Source organism: Nylanderia fulva, unplaced genomic scaffold, assembly GCF_048542155.1.
Source record: "Nylanderia fulva isolate GAGA-0341 unplaced genomic scaffold, ASM4854215v1 Scaffold123, whole genome shotgun sequence".
NCBI lineage: Eukaryota > Metazoa > Arthropoda > Insecta > Hymenoptera > Formicidae > Nylanderia > Nylanderia fulva.
This window is the reverse complement of record NW_028189443.1, coordinates 304,627-327,315: the sequence shown is the minus strand read 5'-3', so window position 1 is coordinate 327,315 and position 22,689 is coordinate 304,627. Positions and strand designations below refer to the sequence as shown.

General features: G+C 42.0%; 2 protein-coding genes across 20 annotated transcripts in view; both read right to left on the bottom strand.

The window, feature by feature from the left end:
* Positions 1 to 6,533, bottom strand: LOC146724623 (uncharacterized). Its single transcript, XM_085479585.1, is given in 3 exon segments — positions 1 to 2,407; positions 2,409 to 2,573; positions 2,575 to 6,533. Coding segments are annotated over 3 exon segments (4,881 nt in total). The 5' UTR covers positions 5,251 to 6,533; the 3' UTR covers positions 1 to 367.
* The window catches only part of LOC114930817 (uncharacterized), a 118,532-nt gene that overhangs the window by 25,251 nt on the left and 70,592 nt on the right, over positions 1 to 22,689 (bottom strand). For 8 of the 19 annotated variants that reach the window (XM_085479566.1, XM_085479573.1, XM_085479570.1 and 5 more), the window contains 13 exons: positions 19,989 to 20,188; positions 18,334 to 18,526; positions 18,057 to 18,158; positions 16,940 to 17,079; positions 16,674 to 16,746; positions 16,344 to 16,379; positions 14,263 to 14,407; positions 13,909 to 14,014; positions 12,654 to 12,683; positions 11,924 to 11,956; positions 10,302 to 10,415; positions 7,756 to 7,808; positions 6,544 to 6,713 (listed from right to left, as the gene is read on the bottom strand). In XM_085479566.1, coding sequence (XP_085335692.1) covers positions 6,544 to 6,713; positions 7,756 to 7,808; positions 10,302 to 10,415; positions 11,924 to 11,956; positions 12,654 to 12,683; positions 13,909 to 14,014; positions 14,263 to 14,407; positions 16,344 to 16,379; positions 16,674 to 16,746; positions 16,940 to 17,079; positions 18,057 to 18,158; positions 18,334 to 18,526; positions 19,989 to 20,188 — 1,395 coding nt within the window. Of the gene's footprint in view, positions 1 to 6,543; positions 6,714 to 7,755; positions 7,809 to 9,577; positions 9,660 to 10,301; positions 10,416 to 11,923; positions 11,957 to 12,653; positions 12,684 to 13,908; positions 14,015 to 14,262; positions 14,408 to 16,343; positions 16,380 to 16,673; positions 16,747 to 16,939; positions 17,080 to 18,056; positions 18,159 to 18,333; positions 18,527 to 19,988; positions 20,189 to 22,689 lie in introns of all 19 variants that reach the window. The other 11 variants (XM_085479582.1, XM_085479584.1, XM_085479567.1 and 8 more) reach the window with 10 other exon arrangements.

Here is a 22,689-nt window from a genome sequence, read left to right as displayed (position 1 = left end):
AAAATTAAAATAATAATTAGCCGTGCTAGACAGCTATACGAAAATAAAAATTCTCGGGAATTGAACAAGGTGACGTGTACGATCCTCCTCTCTAGACTCGAACCGATATTGGTGATTTTTAGATCCGACTATTCACGATTTTAATTTCATTCAGAATGATACATTTTTTACTTCGATCGTCGGAGAAAAACCCGAATTTTTTGTTAAAACGTAAAAAAATTTTTTATATCATTTTTTTCACTCGATAAGGACCACAACCACATGGTCGAAACGTCGTGAAACTTAATAAATTTTAATTTTGAGCTGGTTTGATCGACTATTCAATATTCCTTGTAAAAAAAAAAAACTTCTTTCTTGCTCCTCAAACTTAGAGAGACTCCGAGAGCCAGCCTGGACTCTCTAAACACCTGCCGGGATTCAGACCTTCAAAGGTGACGGTCGGTCGCGCCGTGTAGACGGGCAGGGTCGGCCACCAGGTTCTCCGCTTCCGCAGGGCGGTGGGAGATGGCGGCGGAGGCGGTGGTTGGTACCTGAACCTCGGTCTGTGCTTGTCAGGGTCGAAGGGTTGCCCGGCGAAGGCAGTAGCCTGCGAGGGTTTGAGAATCGACGCGGGCGTTCTGGGTCGCGTCGGCGACGAGGAGGTGGCTCGCGGTCGTTCCGACCTCTTCCGGTCGGCGGGAGACGTGGGACGCGTCCTGGATGCGCCTCGATGAATCTCCAGATCAGCCGGGGACGATAGAGACCGCATGTTGTCCCGACGACTGGGAAACCGATGAGCCACCCACTTTCCCGCCAGGTAGGGCGCGATGTCGCGAAGCTCGCGGACATCCGGCGCCGACGTGAACATCTCTCCCATCAGGGAGGTCCTTCCAACGACCTCCGGCGACTCGAACCTCCTCCTCATCCGACAGACCGGTCTTCTCGCTGCGAGTTCCTGGGTCTCCGCCCGCCTGGCCACGTGGTTGGTGACAGTGCTGGTAGCCTGGGGTTCCTTCAGCTCGGCGGTCTTACTGATGACGTCGATGTGAGGCATCGAGAGGTTGTCGCGGCGCAACGGCATCCGCGGGATCGGCGGCGACTCGCCTCTTCGTCTACCTCTTCTTCTGCTCGTCTCGAATCTCCTGCGCAACCAGGCGACGTCATCAATCTCGTGCTCCGCTATTTGGGATTTTCGCGTCGCCTCGCCCTCGCTGGTTCTCTTCAGCAGACACCTAGCCAGTTCCGGGTCGCTCCGGAAGCGCTTGGGCGCGGGCGCGACCTTGACGCAGGACCTTGACAGGTCCTCGGCGCTCTCGAAGCGCGCCCGCAGCCTGCGCACCGCGCCGCTTCGCACCAGCTTCAGATAGGCCCGCCAGTACCTCTCGGGATCCGGCGACGAACTGCGCGGCGGCCAGCCGCTTCCGGAACTGTCCACGCTGCAGGACGAGTTCGATCGCGTGGTCGCGCGACACGGACTGACGCTCTGCGGTCGTCTGGCGTCGTGTTCACGCTCCCGTGAACAGGAGCGGAACGGTGGTCGTTGCTGCTGTTGTTGTTGTCGCACACTTGTCACTTCCGGTCGCCGCTCGCTGATGCTTCTCCCGCTCGACGGTGACGTCGATCGCGACCGATCGATCCTGACCAGGCCGTATCTGGCAGACTCGGTCTCGCCGAAGAGCTCCTTCAGGTCGGCGAAGCTCTGCGACGACGACAGCTTCTGCCTGTCGCGAAACGTTCTTGTCTTCTCTTCGCCTCCTCCTCTTTTGTCTACGTTCTCGAAGAACTCGATCTTCCGCGACACGTCCTCCGTCTCGATCACGTTGCCCCGTTGAATCACCGTCTTCACTGAAGCTTCCGAGCTCTCCGTCAGGCTGTCCACGTCGCTGCTTGAGACCAGTTTGCCCGATTTTCCTTTTTCCGATGGTACCGCTATGGCTAACAGGGGTGGCTTCTTCGACCATTCTTCAAGTACGGTTTCCACGCGCTGTTTGTCGCTAGGAGTCTCGTTATTGGGCGTCAATACCAGTAAAAAGTCACTCTTGTCCTTGGATTTGGTCGAATCCTCGCCTCGGTCGTATGACGCTTCGAGGGAGTAACATGTCCTGGGAGAGGTGCTGGCTATGCTGGGAGTGTCGGATGTGCTCTTCGCGGTTGACTTTTTTGGCATCTTCTCGATCGCCAGGGCAGCAGCTATGCTGCCGCGAGTCTCTCGAGGTGCTAGAGGCGAGGACAGCCTCCTTCGAGATATTTTGTCCAGGACCTCCTTCCCGAGGGTCAACGACAGCCTCTTCTTCTCCAGCTCCGACATCGGCGGCGAGACCGATTTTTCCGATCCGGATCTCTCGAGTCCCTTCAGGCGACCGATGGAGTCGCTTCTCTTCAGGGTACCTTCGACTCGAGTCAGTGTCGCAGCTTTGTTCCTTCAGCATTGACGACTCGTTCGTCGCGATCATCGAGTGGCATCGTACGTGAAGGCTCCTTGAATCGTGCTGAAGACGATCCTTGGAGTCACCCTCAGGCGGAACAATGATCTCGTAGCTCGTCGAGGTTTCGCTCTTAACGGATTGTTGATCCTCGCTGATCTCGCGAGACGCTTTCCACGACTTCGCCATTCGAGCGCAACGTGGATTTCTGAGGATTGTCGCTACCGTAGATTTCGTTCAGTTGCTTCTTCAAGGTTGCCACTTGTTCGATGGACAGACTGCTCCAAAATTTTTTGCTACCACCGAGGCTTCTCTGCAGGGACGGATGATGATCAGCGGACCTGTCCGTGTCTCGACTGGCGTTTGCCTTCTTCTGCATCGTCGTCGCCACGTTCACAACCGAGCTGCCACGCCAGAGAGGTTTGTAGGTGTCCTTCTGAGAAGAGATGGCTGCCCGCCTGGAAGATTCCAGCTGGTCCCCCTCGTTCTGGAGTCTTTTGAAGTACTGCAGGATGTCTTCCACGGAGCGTTCCTTGCAACGAAGTCCACAGTCACCGTGCCACCTGAATTTATCAACGTCCTTCGCGCTGAAGAGAAAGTCCTTGTCGCGCTGCACGCTCTTCAGCTTCCCGTAGAGCGCCTTCAGCTCCTGTTCCGCCTTCTCCTTCGACCTAACTTGCTTCCAACGATCGTAGTCGATGATCTCCTCGTTCTTCATCCTCGGACGTAGATCCCCGATCGAGAACGTGCGCTCCAGCTGATCCATTCTGCTGAGACTCGTGTAAAAGTCACGCAAGTCCTTGTATCGCTTCGACTTGCGTCTGTGGTGTAGCAACTCGAGGATGTATTGCTGATAGTCCTCGCGATCGATCGACGACAGAGAGCCGGCGCTCTTCAAGGACAAGTTCGAACCGAGCATCCTCCGCCTGGCGTCTTCAGCCTCGCCGGCGCTCTTGGCTCTCGTCTTCTTCAAGGTAATCGACGGAGCATCCAAGTCGTCTTGCTTCGAAACGCGAATTCGTCTCACCGGCGACGGCGAGGAAGACTCTCTGGATTCCGGCAGAGTCTTCAGCGGCGGTTCGCTCAGACTCCGCTCCTTCACGTGTTCGCGGGACAAATCCGGGCTGCGATCGAGCAACGTCGTGGACGAGCTGAACTCGTCTATCCCCAACAGACTGTCGAACTTGCTGACCTTCTGCAGAACCGATCTACCCGGCCAGCAGACCCCGTACGGGCTGGAGCTCCTGGACGAGACGACGCTCTCGCGCTCCCAGTTCCTGAACTTCGAGTTCGAGACCGGCCGCTTGTGCGCCAGGTAGACGCTCAAGGATTTCAAAGACGGCTCCGACCTAAAGCCATCTCTCGCGATGTCCTGGAATATCCTTGCGCGCTCGCCGACGAGAGACCTTCTCGCGGACGCCTGAGATTGCACGGCCGACGAGTTGCTGGTTCGCAGAAAGAGGTTTTGAAAGAAGGTGTCGGTGCGCGTCGCCTCCTGGTGCCGCTTAATTTCCTCGACGGTCAGCGGCGCAATCCGATCCTTGAAAGGTTCCTGCTCGACGCTCGGCACAATCTTCTCTACCCTCCTCAATAACATGATGTCCTCCTTTTCGACCATCTCTTTCCAGCCGTTCAAGGACACGCTCGCATCCACTTGGTCGCTGTCCTTGTCCCTCTGAGTCTTCTTCCTCGCTTCCACCTTCTTCCTGTTGCCGTTTGCGCCCACGCGTATCGTTTCCAACTTTTTCACCGGAGTCCTGACGATCGTCTGCGGCTTCTCGCGAGGTCGCTTCCTCCTGCTCACCTCGCTGTTCACCTCGGAACAGGACGAAGACACCGAGCGCAAGGATTCTTTACTGACGAGAAGTTTCTCCGGCGGCTTCGCGATTATCTTCGCCTTCTTCGGTTCTGGCAGAACCTTCTTAGCGATTTGCGATGACGTGCTCTTCGCGGGAGACTTCACCTGGGAACTCGACGTTTTCCTCGTCGTCGAAGATGGTTCAGGCGTCCTTCGCAACAAATCCTGTCCCTTGAGAGGTTTATCTACCAAACGCTTCTGTTTGCTCGATAAACCGTAGGGAATCGTCGAGCTCTTTGACGAGAGCAGTCTAGACTGCAAGTCTCTGGTTTCTCTCTCTTTCTGCCTCTGCAAAGCCTTTCTAACCTCCACTGGCGAGGAGAGTTCCGCCGGTGACTTGCTCAATCGCTTGCACGACTGTTCCTGCTCCTTCTTCGTCAAACGAGGCTTCTCTCTCTTCGCGCCCAACAAAGAATGATCCGCTCTCGCGGCAATTTGGCTCCTTTCCGGATTTTGGCTCGCTCGCTCCTTGGAAGTGTACTTCGATGACACTTTTACCACCGGGAGTTTATCAATCTTCGAAGATTCCCTTACGGTTCTCGACGATGCTGAGGAGCAGACGTAACTTCTCGAGTTCGCCTTCTTGCTTACTTCAAACTGGCTCTGCGACAAGCAGGGATCCGACTTCCTATTGCTGAAGACGCTGGAGAACAGACTGGACTTGATCCTCGGGGTAACCGGACTGCTGGAGGATGTTCGCGCGATGATCGCGTTGTGGAGCTGCTCGCGGTTTCGCCGATGTCGCTCGAGGTTGCTACAGAATTTCTCCCTCAGCGACCTGATACTCGTCCCGCTGTCGGCGCGCGCGAAGCACTGCTCGTGCCTGGGCTTCGACGAGGTGGAATAGGACGAGCTATCGATCAGTCGCGTGCTTTCCGAGTACAGCTTCAGGGTTCTGCTGTGGCGCGAGGACTTTCTTCGAGGCGGCGAGGGCGGCCTCGGCGCCGACATAGCTTGGGACGGAGAACCACGAAGAGGAACGGCTCTCATGACCGGCGGCGACCTCGAAGGAACCGAGACCGATCGTAGAGTCTGCGAGAACGAGGAGAAGACGGTCGAGGCGCTTCTCCGATGCACGCGTATCTTCGTCAAGGTCGGCGAGATCGGGAAATACTCGATCTCGGAGTCGTCTGTGGAAACAAAGTTTCGGGCAAAGTTCGTTTTGCATTCTCCTCTCTACGCGTCACTGACTTAGCCCGTTTTCTGCCTCTTACACCCTGCCACCAAAAAAAGTCAAGCCTCTGTCTCGCTCAAGGCTAATTGCAAGTCGGTGGCAAACTCGCTCCTGCGTCGTGGTGTGTTACTGCTTGGCGGTGCGCTTGCTTGTATAAAAGAAGATTGCAAGAAAGGAGTTTGTAAAAGAATCGAATTCCGCGCACCAATATCCGTCTCGAGAGGAGAGCTGTGCCATATTTAAATTTGAAGGTGGGAACGCCCGAGGCAGAGGTTGCATCAACACCGACGTTCGGTTGGTTAACTAACACCGATTATCGATTACCTGTTCCCCGGTCGTAGATCGTAGCTTCGCTATGACGCGATCGGGGAAGAAAAGTTTTGAGGGCTGACGGAGGTCGATAATATGCGAGGAAAGCGAACGCCGTTGATTAATTAATTAATCGATATCAGAGTCTCGAGAGTTCTCGCTCAAGTTTATCGGAGAAATAAACCATAATAGACGGCTCTATCAGGCAAACTTGGACACTTCATTGTCTCTCGCGTTGCCTCAGCCTAATTAATCGCGATTAGTATTAACTCGACGTTGATGCAACCATCCACGGGTAGATACACATTGGAGCAGATTCGTATGTGCCAAGCTATGTGTTTCAGCGCACTACGTCATGCCTTGCGCTTTTCAGCACGAATCATCAGAGCTGCGAAATTGAGATTCAAAATCATCGTCTCGATTCTCAAATGCATGAAACATTCAGGATGTACTACACAAATTGTTCAAAAAATGCGTGATTATAAAAAAGAACACAAATTATAACAATAATGTTCTCTAAGAATGATAATGGTGTAAAATAATTTTTGACAACGCTAAAAAAAATGCATGCGTGAACAAAACATTAATTAATAAAACAACACACACACATATATTGCAAGCAACATTTGCTAAAATGTACACCCCGCATGCCAGAGTAAAAAAAAACCTGGGTTACACGGCCGATATCGATCAGCGTGCTCGATTAAGAAAGGATAGAGCGTATCAAGACGAATAAAAAGGATTAAAAAAACGAACGAATAAAAAATTAACTTAAAAAATTAAGGCTCGGAGCGACTCACCCTTCGGACGTTCCGGGGCTGGCTTGCGAAGCCCATGGAGGGGTACGTCGCCACCGCTTTGCACCGTCTTGTAAGCCAGTCTTTGTTCCAGAAGACTGAGCGGACTGATATCCTCCCTTCGGCGAAACACCAGGGTCGAGTCGCTCTCGTATCCCGACTCTTTGAGGGCACTTTGCAATCGAAAAACGACGCCGGTGAGTGACACGTCAAGGTGTGTTGTTATAGAAAACATATGGGATGCCCCAGACCTACTGTATAATTTATTAGTCGCAAATTCCCGGGATCAATTGGGGACGATTTTTCCTCAGCGAAAATATTGAGGCAACGATCATTTTCCAGTAACATATAAGCAATTAAAAATAAAGGTTTTTTTTCGCAAACTAAGTCTTGTGGAGAGAAAATATTAACAAAACCACATTCTTCAGTTAATTTCAGGTAGAGTTTATTTTAATAGGATGTTAATTTTGTTGCAAAAATACATGATGACAAAAATTGGGAAAAATCGTTTTCCAAATAACGTCAAAAATCTAACGGGACACTCTGTATATCAACAAATATATTGTATATAAATATATAAATAAATAATAATATATAAATATAATATAATTATATATGCACAGGGTGTTTCTAAATAAATGCGACAAATTTTAGACGATTATTTGTCAAAAATAAAAGAGGGTTTTTTTATATAAATATATCCTTCCCTGAGGAGTTACATATACTTCTCTAAAGGGGATTTAAAAATAAAGTTTTTTTTTTGAAAACTATTAAAATTTTATGAAAAAAACTAAAGAATAAAAAAGAAGTCAAGCTTTCTAACGCATATTTTTAAATTCCGGTTCGTTAAAAAATTCTAATAAAAAATTGAATAGGAGTTGTTAAAGTTTCATCCCCTTGAAACGGAAAGATTAAAAACTATTAATATAAATATCCTTTTTACTAGTGTAAAATACCAAATTATTTAAATGATCACATTCCGGACCGTTAAAAAATTCTAACAAAAAATTAAATAAAAGTTGTTAGTTTTATCTCCAATTTCAGGCTTAATTACAAAGATACATGATAGCAAAAATTGAGAATAAATGATAGCCTCCCTCGACATTTTCGCTACCGAAAAATCGTCTCCAAATAATTCCAGGAATCTATCATTAACTGACGGCAGGTCTGGAACAGTCTGTATTTTGGGAAAATTGATCGGATTAAATTACTCACTGAGTTATATACGGCTTGGTCGCGATCCGTGCGTGGCTGCGCTGATCGAAAGGCTGAAAAAAGAGAGAACCAATCGTTATCGTTGACGGCCTTGACAGTTCATCGATCGCCGCTTATCGTCTACGAAACATGCTACGCATATACTAGGCCGCGGGCTCTATTACAACGCGAGAGATCATCGGATTATCGGAGAATTCGAGAACCGGTGCTCTCGATTGACAATCGTACGAGCAAGACATCGAGCAGATCATGCCGCAGTCGTGTAACGTTAAACCGGGATATAAAGAGATGTAGGCGCGAGGATTAAGCTAATGAGACATCATCCCCGAAGGAATGAGAGATGTAGAAGAAGCGAAAACAAGTGGTACCAAAGTATAAAGTCGGCAAATATATAATACAACAGCCGTTAAGATATGCCAAATATACGAGCAATTCTATGAATCAAATCAATGAAACAAAATTTTGTCATATACTAATTATTTACTTGCAACAAAAACTAAATAACCGACATTGGCACACATTCATCGAGCGATAATTTGCTTTTGCGACTAAAAAAATTTTTCTCATGCCGTGTCGAGTAATACAGGGTATCCCAGACCACCCGTACACCCTTTTTCTTTTAAAAACTGAATATTTTAGAAAAAAAACGTTTTAAATAAAAATTGTACGATTTTGAGGGGAACATAAGATGGTGCCCCATTGATTTAATATTGAAAAGTCATTTAAAAGTCACGTGAAGGTCAACTTCAATTTCTTAAATGGAACTACCTATTTTTTATTACATATTCTTAGGTTATCTCAACAGCTTTCCAAAACTCTGTAATAAAGTATAATATTTTCTCATGAAATACTCTTTGAGTTATAAAGGTTTGAAGCTAACAATTTTTTGACATAAAATGTAATAGTATGATGTGTATCAAGTGCGGAAAGTTGACAATTGGTCACGAGTGCGAGGGATGGACGCACGAGCCGAAGGTGAGTGCAACCACCCCACACGAGTGAACAGTTGTCAACACGCACACAAAGTGCCACTTTGCCTGCACGTGTAATACAAAATATCTTGTAAACTATTCAATTTTCGATAATCATGTTTCAATACTTTTCTACACAGTATAATAAGATCAATCAATTGGTATAAAGAAAACAGATAATTGTTTTAAAAATATGTAATATTCAACATGCGGCAACTATGTGTTTTTTTTACACCAATTGATTGATCTCATTATTCCGTGCAAAAAAAGTATTAAGGTATGATTACTGAAAACTGAATATTTTACGATATTTTTTTTTTGACATTTTATGTCAAAAAGTTGTTAGCTTCAAACCTTTATAACTCAAATAATACTCCATGAAAAAATACTTTATTATAGAATTTTGAAAAGTTCTTGAGATAACCTACAAGAATATGTAATGAAAAATAGGTAGTTCCATTTAAGAAATTAAAGTTAACCTTCACATAACCTTCATATAACTTTTCAAAGTCAAATCAATAGCACCATCCCCTTATGTTCTTCTTAAAACCATACAATTTTTGTCTAAAACGTTTTTCTCTAAAATGCTTAAGTTTTTGAAAGAAAAAGGGTGGTCTGGGACACCCTCTATATTACAATATTTTTCTAATCTTTTTTTTTTCAAACGAGAAGGTGAAGATAAACAGGCGTATAAAAAATAATACACAAAAGATACACAGAGGCATAACAAAAGAGACAGAACAGAAAGAGAGAACAAAGGAAAGTTGCGGAGCGACAGGCAGATAGAGACAGACAGAGAGGACAACGTCATCGTGCACTCTACTTGTCGACGATGTGGCAGCCGTTCTAACCCGTGAGGCGGCCGACTGCGCGGTTTGCGCGCTGACAACGGAGGGTGTTGTCGGTGATGGTGGTAGCATGATATGATCGGTGCTGGAAAAAGAAGAAGAAGTAGAAGAAGAAGAGAGCGGCGGTCGCTGTTGCGGCTCTTGGTCTTGGTGAGGGTGGCGATGCGATTGATGATGATGATGCTCGTGATGGTGAGGATGATGATGGAAGCTGTAATGAGAACGATGCTGCTGCTGCTGCTGCTGCGGCTGCTGTTGCTGCTGCTGTTGCTGAATGTTGCCGGTCGAGCTCGGCGCGATCGCCGCGATGACGGCTGGAAGAGGCGACACCACGGATCGCTCGATCCCGACCGGGTGCGATCGTCGCGTCGGGCAACGATCCGGCAACACGAAGCTCTTGGATCTCCCGTCCAGGATCATGCCGGCGTGCTGCCAATAGCAGGGATCAGCCGCGCCTGGGCGTTCCAGGGGTCGGATGATGCGACCGACCCCAGGGGTCGTCGGCTTGACGATCGTTCGGCCGATCGACCGGCTCGACCGACGGTGTCAGGGACACCGACTGGTCCTGGACTGGAGTCTTGAACCGCTGCGAGCGCGATCTTGAAGAAAGATCGATCGATCGATCGGTCGAGCCACCGTCCATCGGACGCGATCGCCTCATGCTGCCGACGAGCTCGGAGTTTTTCGTGCTGTTGCTGTTGCCGCTGATGATCGCCGGTATCCTTACATTGTCCTCCGGTCGATAGGAGAGGCTAAGGACGCCGGACTTCCGGACGGACTCGTTCCGTAGAGACGCCATCTTGGTCTGCGCGTGCTGAGGACGTCCGTTTTCGTTCAGCCACTATCATCCGGGACCGTATCGTCGTCATCGTCGTCATCGGACAGGAATGGACAGCGGTGTGGGATGACATACGAGCGGTGACACACGAACACGCAAACATGGACGCGCACGCACACACATACACACACAGGTACGATCAGGGACAGGTGATCTTAAACGCCGTACTGTTTTATCGGTAAAACATCATTTTTTACGCACCCTTTTCTCTTTATTGGTTGAATAAATTAAGAAATGCTTTACCACGATTAAAGTACATGTAGAAATAAAGCGCGGACCTACCGATTTTGTTTAAAAATATATTTTTTTAATAAAAAAAATTCAAAATTCTTTTCTGCTCTTAACATAAAATCGGTAAGTTCGCGATTTGTTTCTATATGTACTTTAATCGTGGAAAAGATTTTATTATTTTATTCAACCAATAAAAAAAGGATACGCAAAAATGATGTTTTATCGATAAAATAGGACGGCGTTCAGAATCTTCTTAAGGTGGAAGACGTTAGATGCAATAAAAAGACACACTGTGCAGTAAGTAGACACACGAAGAGCACGATGCGTTTTTTTACGTCCCCAATATAATGTTTTGTTGTGAATCTTTCAATTCCATTACATAGATATCGAAAAAAAAATCTGTAATATTTTTCCAACGTCTGGGAAATCCCCGGAGGGGTCGCGTGCAAGGGCATCGATTATCGGAGCGCGACAAGCCACCGTTAGTTATCACGTTTGACGTTAAGCCACGCGAGAAAAATGGATAGTCGTTTTGTTCTTTGCTGGCTGACTTTATAAACGACGTATAAAGATTGAAACACGAATAAGCATCTCGAAATTTAGCGATTTCAACGTGAGTAATATGCGCAATTTTTTCGGAAAAAATTTAAAAAAAAAATTATTCTCGCGAGCCTATAGGAAACAACAATATTTTCTTAACCCTTAATTACCTCTCTGAGTTACGTTAACCCATATCAAAAATGATTTTTTCGAAATTTTAGAAGATCACTTTTCATTTTTTCTCAAATATCTCGAGTCGTAGAAATCTGGTGACATTTGTACCAATATATTCTTTTTTCTTACTGTCTGGCGTATCGATTGAAAAAAAATACTTTAAAATAGCTTCATTAGATCCAGAAATATAAACAAAAGAAGACTCTGGGTTACTCTAACCCTTGAGTGGTAAAATAGAGTGGCCAAAAATGAGTGGCAACTGAGGGTTAAGTATGATTCTAATTTTACATTTTCTACGGAGAAGAGAAAAGGAAGAGAGAAAGATTTACGTGGAAACAGGGTGTTCTTTATAAGATTCCTCTATAAAATGAAGCTACCGAGTTAATTCCGAGGTAATGGAAAATGTTAATTTTAATTGAGTCTTACCATCTACATAGGAAAGAGTACCAGAGTGATAAAAAAAAAAGAAAGAGAGAGAGAGGAAGGGTAAAAAGAGGGAACAGAAAGAGTAGGGAGAAGAAGAAAGTTCTCTTATTTAACTACGCATTAATATAAAAATGGCGTACCCCGTCAAATATGTCCATGACCTCGTCCCACCACTAGAATCATAGAATTAAACACGATGTTATGCTATTCATCATCTAAAAAGGTTATCGGAACATTTAGATTCAAATAAAGGGTAATAAAGGGTGTAATCGAACACAGTATATTTGGACTTTCTCGCCATTTTCCATCTAAAATAAAACAAGAAGCTAAACAATCTAGAGCCAATGACACAAATATCAAAGAAATTATATTAAGAATTTTCTTCAAAAAAATTTGAAAAAAATTAGCTCATCGTTCTGGATCGATAGATGGAAATCGGCGTATTTCAACATACAGGATCAACTACAAGCAGCGCTACAAAAGCCGTGTTAAAATCAACGGGGTTGTACTACGTGAAACCGTAGAGTGCCTCGAGAAGCAATTCTCATCACACGAGGTATAACGAAAATTTATGTTACTCGTATTATTTTTAATAGCTTCTCTCTATGTTTCTCTCGAGGGACTCTGCGCGCGTGCTTAGTGTGTTTATTTATGCATATGTGTTTATTAAAGAAACGCAACAGCCACCTCGAGGGTGGTGGGAGAGAGAGCGGGAGCTCGCAATCAATTAATTAATTCGTGACAATTAATTAATTCGTGACGCCAACAGAAAAGCTCTCAATAAACGGAGAAAACGTATGAAGAAGAGAAAACAAGATTAGCCGGCAAAAGCAACTCGTTTTAAACTTTCGTTCGATTGGCGGTGATTACCTTCCTTCTCGTCCGCGCGTCGAAAGTCGGCTAGAAGCAAAGCCATTTCAAACGATCATATTCACAGGTTTCAGGTAAACCTTGGGCAAGCTTTTTCGGGCAAATCGCGATCGCGCGCGCGATATGTACAATGTATTATCTCGTTGCGGGAAGAAAATTAAAATAAAAAAAAAAAAAGATTGTGATCCACGCAAATTTTTGTTCTGTCACAATCGCGCAAAATACGATACGATACAGAGTGATATACTATACGCGTTCAATCAATTTCGCGACGTATAATGACGCTTTGATGGAGGCAATCGAGAGGAATGGATGGCCAATTTTGGGTCCGTACCAATTGATTTTTTTGGCCATGGTTAACTAAACTCTCATATGCACACATATGTGCACAAACAAATATATTTTTTGTATATAAATTTTTAGATAAAAATGTACGTATTTTTATTATATACAGGGTGTTTCTAAATAAATGCGAAAAACTTTGGAGATGAGAGTCTTTGTTGAAAATTAAGGGAAACATATTTCTGAGAAGGGATATATCGTATTTTAGGTGTTGAATTTTTTTCTCAAACTTTGGACAAGTTAAGAAAAGAAATTTGATAAATATATTTTTTATTAATAAAAAGAATATTTATTAATAATGTTAATTTTCCCATATATCATTATAAGGGGATGAAACTAACAACTCCTCTTCAATTTTTTATTAGAAACTTTTTATCGGAATGTGATCATGTAAAAATATGGATTAAAAAGCTTGATTTTTTAAATAAATTTTTTTATTTCTTTTATATTTTGTAAAAATTTTTAGAAAAGTATATGTTTATACGAAACCCCCCTTAATTTTCGACCAAGAATTATCTTTTAAAATTTTTCACATTTAGAAACACCCTGTATATACAATTTTTCTCTTTTATTTGATATATGTATAATATTTTTTATTTCTAATATATTAATTTAATAATCTTTATTTACATTTAAGATAGAAATTCACATGAGCTATTATGTATATAGGATAATATTATCTAAATATTATCCTTGAATTAAATTAGTTAACCTTGGCTATTTCGGGGCGAGAAACGTTCTTGTTGTTGAAAGATTTAATTGTCTCGTCAATCATTACTCTCTTCGGACAAACTAATGATTATCTACACGGTGTCTTATCGAATCTTTCGATGTTACATGGGAAAGTGCGTTTTAATTTAATGGTACAGGCAGGTGAGATTTGTCTAATCTCGAATCGCGAGCGATAAAGTACCTCTTTAGCTTCCTTTTCGGCGATCGACGAGTGCCCTGGTTCATAATCCTCGATACGACCGGGTTGATTTTTATAAATATCCGTCGAGTACTTCAGCGCCCCATTTCTGAAAAAGAAATATAAATTGCTCCGTCGAAAACGTTATTTTTTCACATATAAGAAGATACTTTCATACTTTTCTATCTTCGCGCTTCTCATCTATCAAAGTTTTTCGAGCCAATAAAATCTAATTGAAAGAGATAGGAAGAAATCTCACGCTAAACGAGAGAGGGAATATAAATGATCTCGAGCATCCTCTGGCCGATAAGAGAAAGAAAACAAGCGGACAACCAAGTTTCCTAAATTCTCCCTTACTTTCTGGGCATAGTCGCCGTGGTGAAGTCATTTTCTTTGTTGCGCAGCCGTCGACGGCTATCGAGAGTGACGGATCGATCCGAGTATGCGCGCGGTTCCGGTTCGCTCAAATATCCGCTGCCGCTTCCGTATCCATATCTGCCTCCTGAAACAAGGATGTTTCGCTTTTTTGCATTCTGTTCTCAGAATCGAAGCTCTACGTTTAGTTCTAGCAAAAAAAAAAAAAAAAAAAGAAATATCCACCGCTAACCAAATAACATTCAATTAACAGCGCAAACAATTCGACGCTCGCCTTGGTTTAGTTTCTACGATGTTATGAAAATATCGTGTTACATAACTCAAACACACTCCTGTGAAATACTGCGTTATATGGTTATCATTACTATTATTTAAAAATAAATGCTCGAGCTCATCGATATTCAGATTAAAACGCGTAATCTCGAAGTGCGCAATTAAAGTTTAATTAAAAAGTTTTTCTTCTTCCCTTGGGATTAAATTCTTGTCGTGAAAGAATCGACCGCGAAACAATCTTAGGACGAAGTTCCAGGAAAGATCGGGAACGTGAGAATTTCAAATCAACTCGAAAAGTTTCCTCGCGATAGCGAAGAAGTCGCGCCAATTCCGGAAGTTATTCCGATTTGGCTTAATCTATTCCACGAGAGCTCGTACTCGAGAGAGAGAGAGAAATTCTCTATTTCTCGTGCACGTTTCGATAGTATCGAGTGTCTACGCGAGCCAAGAGAATCTCCCGAGTTTCAAACAAATTAACAAGATAACAACGTTGATCGATTAAGTAACAAAATATTCTTCGTATCTAGCTTCAAAAAGGAGAAAGAAAACAAGTATTAATTATTAGCAGAACGTTAGGTAAAAACTCACAAAATATAACCCAGGTAGCAAGCACACGTTATTTTAACATCGAATGACGTCATTTTGATATGTTTAATGACGTCAGTTTGACATTTAATGACGCCAGTTTGCTACTTGGAAATGAATTCGCATATATTTGTCGCAAATTGTTTATTATAATATTAATTAGAGCAGAATATTAGATAAAGAGTCACAAGATATAACTCAGATAGCAGGCACACGTCATTTTGACGTCTACGACGTCATTTTGACGTCTACGACGTCATTTTGACGTTTAATGACGTCAGTTTGCTACTGGGGAATGAATTCATATATACTTGTCGCAAATTGTTTATTATATAACATTTTGACGTCAAATGATGTTATTAAATGTCAAAATGACGTCATTTCGACGTCCAATTACATTGGTTTGCTACTTGGGTATTAATTAGAGCAAAATGTAAGGTTAAAAGTGACAAAATATAACCCAGATAGTAGGCATACGTCATTTTGAGATGGAATAATGTTAGACGTCAAAATGACGTCACTTTACGTGACGTTTAATGACGTCAGTTTCCTACTGGGGAATGAATTCATATATACTTGTCGCAAACTGTTTATTATATAACATCCAGATAGCAAGCATACGTCATTTTGACGTCAAATGATGTTATTAAATGTCAAAATGACGTCATTTCGACATCCAATTACATCGGTTTGCTACTTGGGTATTAATTAGAGCAGAATGTTAAAAGTCACAAAATATAACCCAGATAGTAGGCGGCATACGTCATTTTGACATTGAATAATGTCAGACGTCAAAATGACGTCACTTTACGTGACGTTTAATGACGTCAGTTTGCTACTTAGGAATTATTCGTACAGACTCGTGGCAAATTATTTAATTATAATATTATTTTCACGTTAGTGTCTAGAGCAGGAGCAATCGTTATTCTGCGTTACGTAAAAAACGTCTGGATGGCCGTTAGATTTATTTTATTTAGTTTACAAAAATAGTGACCTCTTTCTCTCGCGATATTTTATTTCACAAGCCTGCTCTCTCGCTCGATGCATATTTTATTTTACAGATATTAGTCGCGCTACGTTGCTATACAGATTTTGCAGCGTACAGACTACTGCGTTTACGCAGCCAGCCCACGCGCAGTGTAATATTAGTAGCGATGTCGCAATTCGCGAGGTAAACAGTCATGCGCAGGGAAGTGCATATTCACCTCTTCTCGATTTGTATTTTATGGTCACGTAGTCATCTGGAAAACACGAAATCGCAAATAGGATTACATATGGATCAACTGACCGATTGTTTTTGCGTTTCTCGCGTAGAAAAACATTTTAATATTCAAAAGCGCGGCGCGCATTATTTATTTAAACGAGATTAAATTCTCCCCGTCTTTGTCCCGGAAAAATAATAATATTAATGACACTATTATAACTCACGTTGTGTACACGCGTGTGGCGCAATAAAGAGATACGCTCGTTTAATTTTTCCCGTATCAAATCTCTGTATGCAACGCTCGTAATTACACGCGATGAGCGAAACTTACCGTTTTTATCCGCACGATGTAACGAGTCGTACATTCTCTTGTACCATTTCGCTTGATTATTCTCCTTGACTTCCTAAAAATAATTCGTCGAGAGTACTGAGAAAAGTGGATATCTCTCTTTCTCCTTTGTAACGCAATATATGATTTTAATTGCGATATAAATCATTTCTCTTCCCACGAGACGATCTTTTACTACTTGTCAAGCATGGAGAATGTATGTATATCGTTGATATAATTTTTTCGAAAATTCTTATTTATCGACCTACCGATCTCAACACGAGAGGGATACCCTCCCTAGTCACCGGGCCGATCCCCTCGAATTTTCGAGGGCCCAGATCGGCCATCTTCTTCGGCGGTTCATTCTCCGTTTCCGGCTCGCTCTCGTACTCTTTCTTCACGGTGTAGACTGAGCGATTCAATTTCACAAGAAATCATTAGCACTCGCGTACGCAATCGGAGGACAGGTAGAACACGTATATATGTTTGTTAAACGATTATTTATCACAGCTAATTAGCGGGAGTTAGCCTGATAAGGAGTGGAAACTGGATTTTCCGAAAATTAATGTGCATATAAAAATTATTTTTTCTTTCTTTTCAGTTACTGAGTCAACTGAAAACCTTAAATATCTTATAATTTAGTGAATATAACAAGTTTGCACTTTTATATCGTTTTTTAAAGTGTTCCAGTACTTTGGAAGTACAGAAAAAATATTTTTATACAAAGTGCTATAAAAGTACCGAAACAGCAGAATAACTCGAAAAATATGAGTTCTAGAAAAAACCCAGTACTTAACATTTTTTCTAGGATTCATATTTTATAATATATTTTATAACGGTACTTTTATTTCCCTGTATATGCAGAATGTAGAAAGAAAAAAGTTCTATTTATCAGACCTGAGACTCGCTTCCCATCATCTTTCTGAGTGTCTTCTACATCTGCTAGATCTTGTCGTTGGTGATTTTCACGTCTTTGAATCACTTAAATGGAAGACAAGTCTTGGAGGATCGATTCAGAAAAAGTAAAAATAACAAAAATGAGCGAATTTGGACCAATGAAATTATAAATTTCCTATTAAATTCGCTCATTTCTGTAATTTTCATCCAGTTATATTGTTATATAATGCAGAATCAACCCGTAAAATAAAAAAATTTTCTAGAGATATCCATGCACTTCCAAAGTGTTGAAACACTTATATCGCACTTTATGGAAAATACATGAAAAAAATGATGTAAGTGTATACCTTTTATACTCAATGAATTACAAGATGCAAAATATTTAAGGTTTTTAGTTCGCTCTTTCACCTATTCTTAGTATTAAATTTTAATACTAAGAATTACCACACTGTCTAATTATTCAACACGCGGTTTAATCAAAGTACTTACTTATTTCTCCCGGCGAAATTAATGGTCTTTCGTCGCTAGAAGGGCGATTATCCACGGAATCGTTCTCCTCCAAGTAAGCCGCGCCCTTCGGCAATTGTCCTTCTGTAATAAAATTGTGGTGACGTTACAATAGATTTATAACGATCCTCCCAGAGAAAGAAGGAATTATGTTCCCTCAATTTATCAAAATTTTCATTTCTTTCTCTCTCTCTCTCTTTCTTGGAAATTTCTCCTTCAAGGAAAAGGGTCTGAGAGATTTAGCGTGAGAATCGCTGACCTCTCGCTTTCTGCAGCAACGTGATGGTCGGATTCTGGGCACGTGGCAAACGCGGCGTGGACGCGAGCGCGTTCAATCCCTGGGACGGCGCCGAGTGCGAATTCACGATCCGCGAGGTGCTGCTGCTCTCGTAAACGCTGCGCGAGCTCGCCGTCCTCTTCTCCTCCTCGTTCTGCCAAGGCGGAGGCGCCTCCTGGAACAGGAACTTTGCGTAAGAGTCGCCGCATCTTCCTGAACCAACTTAACTCTGCTTCCCCAATAGCGCACCATATCTGAAAGACATTCTGAGGATATCCAGAGGACATTCGAACATTCTCAGGATATTCTCTGAACGTCTTCGGGATATAGGTCTGTTCGTTTTGGCTACACTGGCTACACTAGTTCAGAGGTTATCTCTTTTGCTCGACATTGGAAGGAAAAAGATAACCTCTGAACTAGTGTAGCCAGTGTAGCCACAACCAACAGACCTTATGTGTGCTGTTAGCAGAAGTCATGAAGTTGGTTCCGAATAATTTGTGAAAATTAGTACAATACTTTTTTTATATTAAAAAATACTTTTTTCTTTCAATTCAAAGAAAGGAAAAACCTGGAAGCGTTCGAAATGTGGGGTTACAGATAGGGTCAGCAATAGGGAAGTATTAAGAAAGAAGGAACGCGAGGGAAGGAATACATGGAATGCGATAAAAAATAGGAGGCATAGGTTAATAGGACACTTGTTGAGACACAAAGGATTAGTGACATATTAGAAGCAGAGATAGGAATAAAGAGAGTGCAGGAGTAGATCCAGGATCGCAAACCCGAGTTTCGCGCGTTTAAATAAAATTGTGGATGCTGACCATGACTGTTTTACTGACTTTGAGTTCAAGGACTTTTCTTTTTATTGGCTGTACAGATTGAAAAATCCTTCTCCACAATTAAAGTACTGATAATAATAAACGCTGTAATTTTGTATAAAAAAACAATAAAAGTTAAAAAATTGGTTTTTTATCGGCCTCTTGCATCAGCTCATAACAAATAGTTATTTAATACAAAAGTTCTTATTTGTGCACAAAATATGGCGCTCCCAATAAAGATGACATGAAAGAATAATACGGAAGTAATAAAAATGAGATTAAAAGCCTGCATCAAAAGATTCGTACTTGAATTAATTATGTATGTATATTTGCGTGCGGAATCGATATCGAGACATAAAACAGCAAAAAATTAGTTGCCGGACAACGCTCCTCATTCATTATTATCAGTACTTTTATTGTGATTTTTCAATCTGTATATTCAATAAAAAAGTGAACCAAACCTAACTTAAAGTCGGTAAAACAGAACAACGGCAGCATCCCCTTAAAGAATGCAATAAAAAAATAGAAGAAATAGGATGGTTAATAGAACGCAAAGAATTAGTAATATATTAGAAGCAGAGATAGGAATAAGGAGAGGCAGGAGATCCAAACTAGGTTATAGTCAAAACCCCCTTTAGGGAGATGCATTAAGCCCAGGATAGGAAAGGATGAAGAGTTCTCGGACCGAGGACTTCATAATAATGATGATGATGATGAGGATGATGCCTTCGTTTATCCTAACGTTATCCAGATTGAATTCCAGCATTTTTAATGCTGTGACTAAGCAAGCCCGGATTTCGAGCACTCAAATAGGAACCGTACCTCTTCTTTTGGTTGCCTCTTCCGGCTCAACACGGGACTTTCGAACGGCACGGGACGAAATTCCTTCCTCTCGGCGACGGGGCTCGCGCCGGCGCTGGCCGGGGTCCAGACCGGCGGAATCGGCTCGTTCTTCGATGGTTCCTTGGTCCGAATGGGGCTGGGTTCCTTCCCAACTGGCGTTTGTCCTGGCGACCAAACGCCTGGCAACCAGAATTTCGAATACTTGAGAAAAAACGATTTTGGATACGATGAGGCAGGTTGTTAATTAGCACTCGGGTTATCGTCAAACTTGATTACAAACTTGATCTCCAAAAAAAGGGACCAGACTGATTTATTCCTCGCTACAAATTAACTCTTCGTTAATCGTTTTTTTTTTTTTTTTAATATCCATTAAGAAAATGCTGAAATATTATTTTCATTTAACTATTTATTGGCTATACAGAAAAATTCTCAAGTAGAATTAAAATAACAAATGGACTACGTATATATATATATATATTAAAAAGCGGTCAATCGATAAGAAAACTGTAATTATTTAACTTTCTTGGTTTTTTTATATACCACATAGTAGCCCATTGTTATTATGAATACTTTAAATCTGGAAAGAATTTTTCATTCTGTATAAATAATTAAATAAAAATAATAAAACAGCATCCCCTTAATCCAGATCCAGGATCTAAATGAACAAAAATTTTATTTCAAAGGAAGCAAGTTCGCCGAAAGGTCTTTGCTCCTGAAGCAGATGGTGCCGCGTGGATTTGGTAGATTGGCGCTAAAGCTAACATATGAAATGTATATCGTCGCGATGTTAATTTTGGCACATGGAGAAGAGGGAGGCGCATTACATAAGGGATCATCATCTTTTTCCCCTGTCGTTTCCCGCATTTTGCTACATCACTATAATCTATTAGTGGTTCAAAACTGAAACGGTTTAAAAACTGTCCTCTGACGTAGATGATTTATTAAGCTTCTCGCTCGATGTTTGTGTTAATTTGTCCCGCATATTTATAGGATCTACAAACAAAATTAAATCGCCCGTATATCAAGTATTTATCAAGACGATGCTTAGCTCGTTTTTCTTCCCCGTATTATTATATTATTATTTCATAATAGCTTATGAAATAATACCTAATATATAATGTCGCGTGTATATAAAAATACATTTCATCATAAGAAAGAAATCTATGTCACAACGTAGACGATCATAAATGGAGTTATTGGCGGTCATCATATTATATCGCTGTCCTCGTCGAATGTCAGAGATGGGGGAGACAGCATCAGCCCGATAAAGACACTCGAGGGCTGTCGGCGATGAGTCAGCCAGCTTACGCTCGTCGGATTGAACTTGTCGGCCAATTTGCGCCGAGTCTCTCTCTCTCTCTCTCTTTCGCGCGACAGCGCGAGGAAATCAGGAGCAGCGGCTTCATTCGGGACGCGGATAAAATTAGAAACTCGCGTGGGCGTCCTGGGGCATTATAAGACACGCATAATTACAATTGGCCGGGAGAATAAACACGTGGAACACACAATGCCCGCGATTTTCTGGAGCGACACGCATTCTGCGCACGACACGTCAGAGTGTCGGAGTGTTACGTGCGAAGATCCGAGATCTTATATATATGTATGTTAAAAACAGTGTTTTGCTTAGATAATTTTAAGAGTAGCCAGATAAAGATGACATGAAAATATATAAATTCATCTTACGTAAAATAAAGATGATTTCTTAAATATGTATATCTATAGAAAGAGAAAATTATGGCGATTCATCTAGATAATTTGCAGATAATATTATTTGTAATATCGCTCATGTAAACGCAGTTATAAAAAAAAATATGAATTAGAAAAGGGATATGAAAATATATTTAGATTTTTATTTGTAAATTTTTATCGCTTACGTTTTTATGGCTTAAGTTTTACTACTTAATAAAAATACTTGAGTATTTTTAAGTATATGTTACAACTCGAAACCAAATTATCTAAACATTATTCTAGATAATTTAATAAAGATAACTTTTTTCATCTAAGATACAAATATAGATTTTTAATACATTTATCTATATAAAGATAAGAGGACGCTAAAATTTCATCTAGATAATCATCTATATAATTTTATTTAGATAATAGCAAACACTGTTTAAAAACAACACGAGAAAAATAGAGATCGACGCAGTGTAAACAAAATACAGTTCTCTCGGCGACTGATTTAGAAATATCGCAATTTTTTATTTTTCCCGATTAGAGAAGAGATACGAAAATCAATGTTATACATAATTTACATCATAATTTGCAATAATAAATTTTCGCTAATTGCGTCAATCAATCGCGCTGTCGCGACACTAGCTGGCCGAAACGTCAAAAACATCATTTTTGGAAACGTGTGTTATTTGTAACTGACAACCGTGAAAATTAGTTGAAACACCAATTTCATGAGAATAACATCTCCCAAAATTTTCACGCACACGCACTTTCTGGTCTTATTTGGGAAAATTACAGAACGAGATTACACATGCACGCATATATACGTCACACAAGAACTTAATTACCATCCCGTCGTTAAGAACACACGTGGCTTCTCACATACACACACACACACACGCACAATGCGACTACACCCTACACGTAATTAATTTTGTTACACCTTCTAGAGGGGTTTGTTAACGTAATGGAGAGGCACACTTTTAATAGCAGTCATTTTTCACAT